The sequence below is a fragment of the Rhopalosiphum maidis genome, chromosome 2, assembly GCF_003676215.2.
Source record: "Rhopalosiphum maidis isolate BTI-1 chromosome 2, ASM367621v3, whole genome shotgun sequence".
NCBI classification, from domain to species: Eukaryota; Metazoa; Arthropoda; class Insecta; order Hemiptera; family Aphididae; genus Rhopalosiphum; species Rhopalosiphum maidis.
Window position 1 is genome coordinate 70,901,140 of NC_040878.1, and position 4,725 is coordinate 70,905,864.

Sequence of the window (4,725 nt, forward strand, 5' to 3'; positions counted from 1 at the left end):
ATGAAATACACAAAAATAAAATTACACAGGACATGTCATTGAAAGATAGTTATAGATAAATACATTTTTTTAATATAAAAAGAAAAAAATATTCAGATTGAAAAACCAGTTAATTTATTATAAGTAATTTTTGTTACATAATAATATAATTTGTTTTCACTTTATTTTTATATGACATATATGTAGACATATAGTTATATAATTGTATTACACTTGACCATCATGTATATATATATTATAATAAATCTTAAAACTTAAATTGTATAATATTAAAAACAGGTAGGCACGCTTATAAGTATTATTTGAGGTAATTTAATTATTTATTATATATTATGATTATAATTTATTATTATTTGAAGATTGGTTATATAGTATAATATCTGTTATGATATTTATAATAATTAATAATATATATTTTTGTATAATAAACAATAATATGTAAGCGTGATTACTTGAAATATAAATTAATTATTACAAGAAAAAGAATTTATACAGTTATTTAAAATATAAATGTATTGAATTTCTGGAAGAAATTTTTCCAGTAAGTATTTAAAAGCTGATATTTGTGTATATATGAGCATCAGTAATTCAGAAATCCTGGCATTCTATTTAAACTACTAAGTCTGATTTACTTTAATTTTCCTTATTAATAAATAAATAATAGAATAATTTGTACTATAAACTAAATTATTTTGTACTAAAAATTACAATTAACTGTCAATATAAATTAAAAACTTTATAAGTTGCTTAATAAAAAGTGTTTAAAAATATTATTAAAAAGTAACTACACAGTCTAAAGATGTAGGAAATGTATTCATATTCAAACAGTCACATTTTAACATCTACAATTATTGTGCACAAAAACTTCTTTTCATCAATATATTTATCTTCTTAGCATTTTAGTAGGTAAATATTTCTTTGTTTAAAAAATTTAAGCTTTAGGTTAATTATGATGATTTAACTATTTGTGATTCTGCATTTATGAAATATGAAATTTGTAAGTTTTAGTGAATGTGTATTAATTTGGAATGTTCATATTAATCTCCTCAGCTCGATATCTAACGAGGTCTTCAGTGAAGTGCCCGGCATCAGCTATTTTGAAAAAAAAAGTGAAAATGTTAATAAATAAAAATTAAACAACACAGTTAGGTATTTATTAAGATTAATAACTTAAAAAATAATATTTAATTTAAAACAAACTTAATAAACTATATATTGTGGTGGTTTTAAAGAATGGAGACCCCCTCCCTCATTGGGACTCAGTTCCCTTTTATTAGTGATTATTAAAAATAATTACTGGTAAATTAAATAATTAACAGTATAATAACATATAATAACATTTTGAAAATATAACAATATAAAATAAAACCTAATGGTTTTCGCAATAACTGAAAAAATGTTTTTGCATGTTTATTTTACTATATAATGGTATTTAATTCACCCCATCAAAATCTTGTGAAAATTACTATAGAAATCATGTAATAATTCTTACTCAATTTTTTCGTTTTTAACTTTACAAGACTGCAAAGTTTATCCACTTGTCTCCTGTTCAGCATGTCTTTAAGCGGTACTCCACAAAAAGGACATTTTCTACCATCATCCAAAAACACCCACATTTCAAAACATCTTTGACAGCAAGCATCCTTTGACATCTTATAAAATATATTCAAGTACAATATATTATGAATTTTTTACTTCATATTATGAAAAAAATATAAAAATCACCTCAACCATAAATGATCCACACAATGCACAATCAACTTTCTCGCATATCCAATCGAGAGCTCGCCCTACAGCATTTGGATTTTCATTTCTGACATTTCCGAAATTTCCGAACTTTCCGATACTTTCGAGCACTAACACAAAATAATGTAAAAATTAATCGAAATTAAAATTTATAAAATCTTTCATAAAAAAAAAAAAGAATAACTAATGAAGTATATTATATATACATTCCATCATTTCTTTGTCAAGTGCTTTATCAGTTTTTGAAGTTTTTCTAGGATTTTGCGGCTTTGTTTTATGATATCTGTGTCTTCTATATCTTCTCGACACGATGACGACCATTTTTGTTAAATTCTTCACGTCTATTATATAAAACTTGTAAAGCTAACAAAAACAAAAAAAAAAAAAAACAATAAAATATTATACAAATGATATAGTTATATATTATATTTTATATATACATTTAATATCAATATTTATAATGTATTATTGTCTCTACATAATATGACAATGTCAATGTTTAATACCATATAATAATACCTGCAATGTATATGTACTATATGCAACGAAGGAAAATGTGATGAAGGTCGCACTATTGTTTTGTACAAGTCCCGAGATACAATCAATTGCAGATATATAGTCATGGGTCATATAATATACGTCAGAAAATAATACATTTTTTTAATATAAATCATTATTTATACTATATACCTAACTGTTAAGGTTAAAAAAAATGCTCTTTAAAAAATATGTTTATATATATGTATGTGTAGATGAAACATATAGGTAATTTAATATAATATATTACATAATAGTTTATAATTTTACGCCGTCCTAACCTATACTTAAATATATATTACGTTTAAGAATGGCTGTCGAACGCCACTAACCTGTTATTACACATCAACCCATCAACGTGTTTACAAGATACCGAATAAATCAACGAGAGAGGAGTGTACATCATAATAAATAAAATATTTCAGTAGCGGTGCTAGTAAGGTAGTCATCCTGGGATTCGAACTATCGAACATGGATAAAAGGGTGGGGAAAATTGTCCTTACTGCGCTGGAGAAAATAAATTTTATTTATCAGTATGAATAAAAAAGTAAAAATATATTTATATATACTATATAAAAATATAGCTAGCACTACTACTGAACAAGATAGACCGTTATAGAAAATGGCCGCCACCATATCGCGTACATAAATCTAAAGAGAATGGAAGAAACGTTAAGAGAGCGCGCGTTACGAAAAAAAATTCCAGTGGAGGCGCTTAGGTTTAGTCAAGTCCCGGGACTTGATTAGCAGGATTGGATAAGACGTAGGAAAATGGCCGCTATGCGCTTTAAGGAGAACGATCGAAACGTTGTCTATGCGAGTTTCTTTAGGTAAATATGTTACAAAAAATGACACCATAGTGGTAGTGCTTCGGTAATCATTTGAAATGCTTAATATAGGTGTGTGGGAGTGAGGTGTCGTGTAAATAATATGTTTAGATAATAAGCAATATAATATAAAATTTACTTTAGAAATACAAATTGGTATTTTTAATTTCTTTTGAGATAAATCATAATAATTTTGCTATGAGTAAAAAGTATATTTTTTTTTAAGTGTCTCTAAACACATAGGTACTACAGTTAAAGCCACCACTCAACAAAAACAATTTTCACAAAATGGTCGCACACGTACAAAATATATTGAGAGAACAGATGAAACGTCGTAATGTAATGTATGCATCCGTGACGAGGGGAAGTTAAAAAAATTTCAGTATATAGTAGTGCTATGGAAGTCGTCGTGGGCTTAGGTAAAGGGGTGTGGTCGCTTAAATACATATACGGATAAAAGTAGAACATATGTAACATACAATTTTTTTCAATGTTGTTAGCAATAAATTATGACGTCGAAACGACTATAAAAATGAGTAAAAGAAAAAAATGTTTAAAAAAGTGTCGCCCTCATAAATACGTAATATATGTATATATAATATTATGATGGATATAGTAAACGCCACCACTGGACAAGACCAGTTGGCTGCGCAAAATGGCCGCCATCAACGCGCGCACGACGATTGGCGGATGCCGAAAGTATCGAAACGGAAAGTGAAACGTATCGTGACGCGCCGTCTGCGATTTTGCACCACTTGCGCGGTATCAAACATATACACAACAATAAACAACAAGTAGTATAACATATATATATATATATACTCACTATCACCTCTGGGCGGCGGCCGTGGTTGTCTGTTGATGATAATGGTCGTTAGGTGCGGGTCTCCCGACGAGGATAGCAGCCAGCAATCAGCGGACAACCGATCGACTGGAACGTCAAAATCCAAATGACGACGATCTGCAGCTCGGGTGGTTCGGCCGGATTACCGGGACTTCGTAGGGTGCAACAAACTTTCCCGCACGATGCCGCGAGTGACTACGAGAGAGTGAAAGGTATGCTCAACCGCATCCTGCAACGCCACTTATCGGCGATCGGCTATTATTGTCGTCGTGTCTTCGAGTCAATGCGTGTGGTTCGAGAGATGTGATAAGGCGAATCGTCATAATTCGACGACGTCTACCGATTACATAGTTTATCCGGTAGATGTTGCAGGTGATAGCGATTTTGGTCCGCAGCGTCACCCGCCAAATCGTTTATACGGCGTGCATTTTTAATTATCCTTTGAGTTTAATTCGATTTTGTTCTGATCGTTGTTTAAATTTAGATTTTTATTTAAAATTTTTGCTCCTGGTGTATGGATTTTTGATCGAGAACATTGCGATGAGTGTAGTGGATAAATGTGAAAGGTACGTAATTTTTTCGAGATGGAGCAGTCGTCGATTTTGGTGCGCAATATTTCGTGCCCCAAAAGCGGTAATACTGTTGCAACCTACAAAGAGCGAGGAACGCGGAGCTGTAATGTGCGCGTGGTGTAGGGAAGGGGAATGTCTCGATTTCCCGCATCTTTTTTTTCTCGTCCAAACAAGTCAGCGGCAGCCATTTTTTAAATTA

General features: G+C 30.5%; 1 protein-coding gene across 2 annotated transcripts; it reads right to left on the reverse strand.

Moving 5' to 3' along the window:
- Positions 1-483: 483 nt before the first annotated feature.
- Positions 484-4,085, reverse strand: LOC113554554. 2 transcript variants are annotated; one of them, XM_026958446.1, is made up of 5 exons: positions 3,943-4,083; positions 1,953-2,109; positions 1,726-1,856; positions 1,493-1,652; positions 484-1,092 (listed from the first exon to the last, which is right to left on the reverse strand). In XM_026958446.1, the coding sequence occupies exons 2-5, from the start codon at positions 2,065-2,067 to the stop codon at positions 1,019-1,021; spliced, it is 480 nt and encodes a 159-aa protein (XP_026814247.1). In that variant the 5' UTR covers positions 2,068-2,109; positions 3,943-4,083; the 3' UTR covers positions 484-1,018. The 2 variants fall into 2 exon arrangements, with proteins under 2 accessions (XP_026814247.1, XP_026814246.1); XM_026958445.1 differs by having other exon boundaries at positions 486-1,092; positions 3,937-4,085.
- Positions 4,086-4,725: the final 640 nt, after the last annotated feature.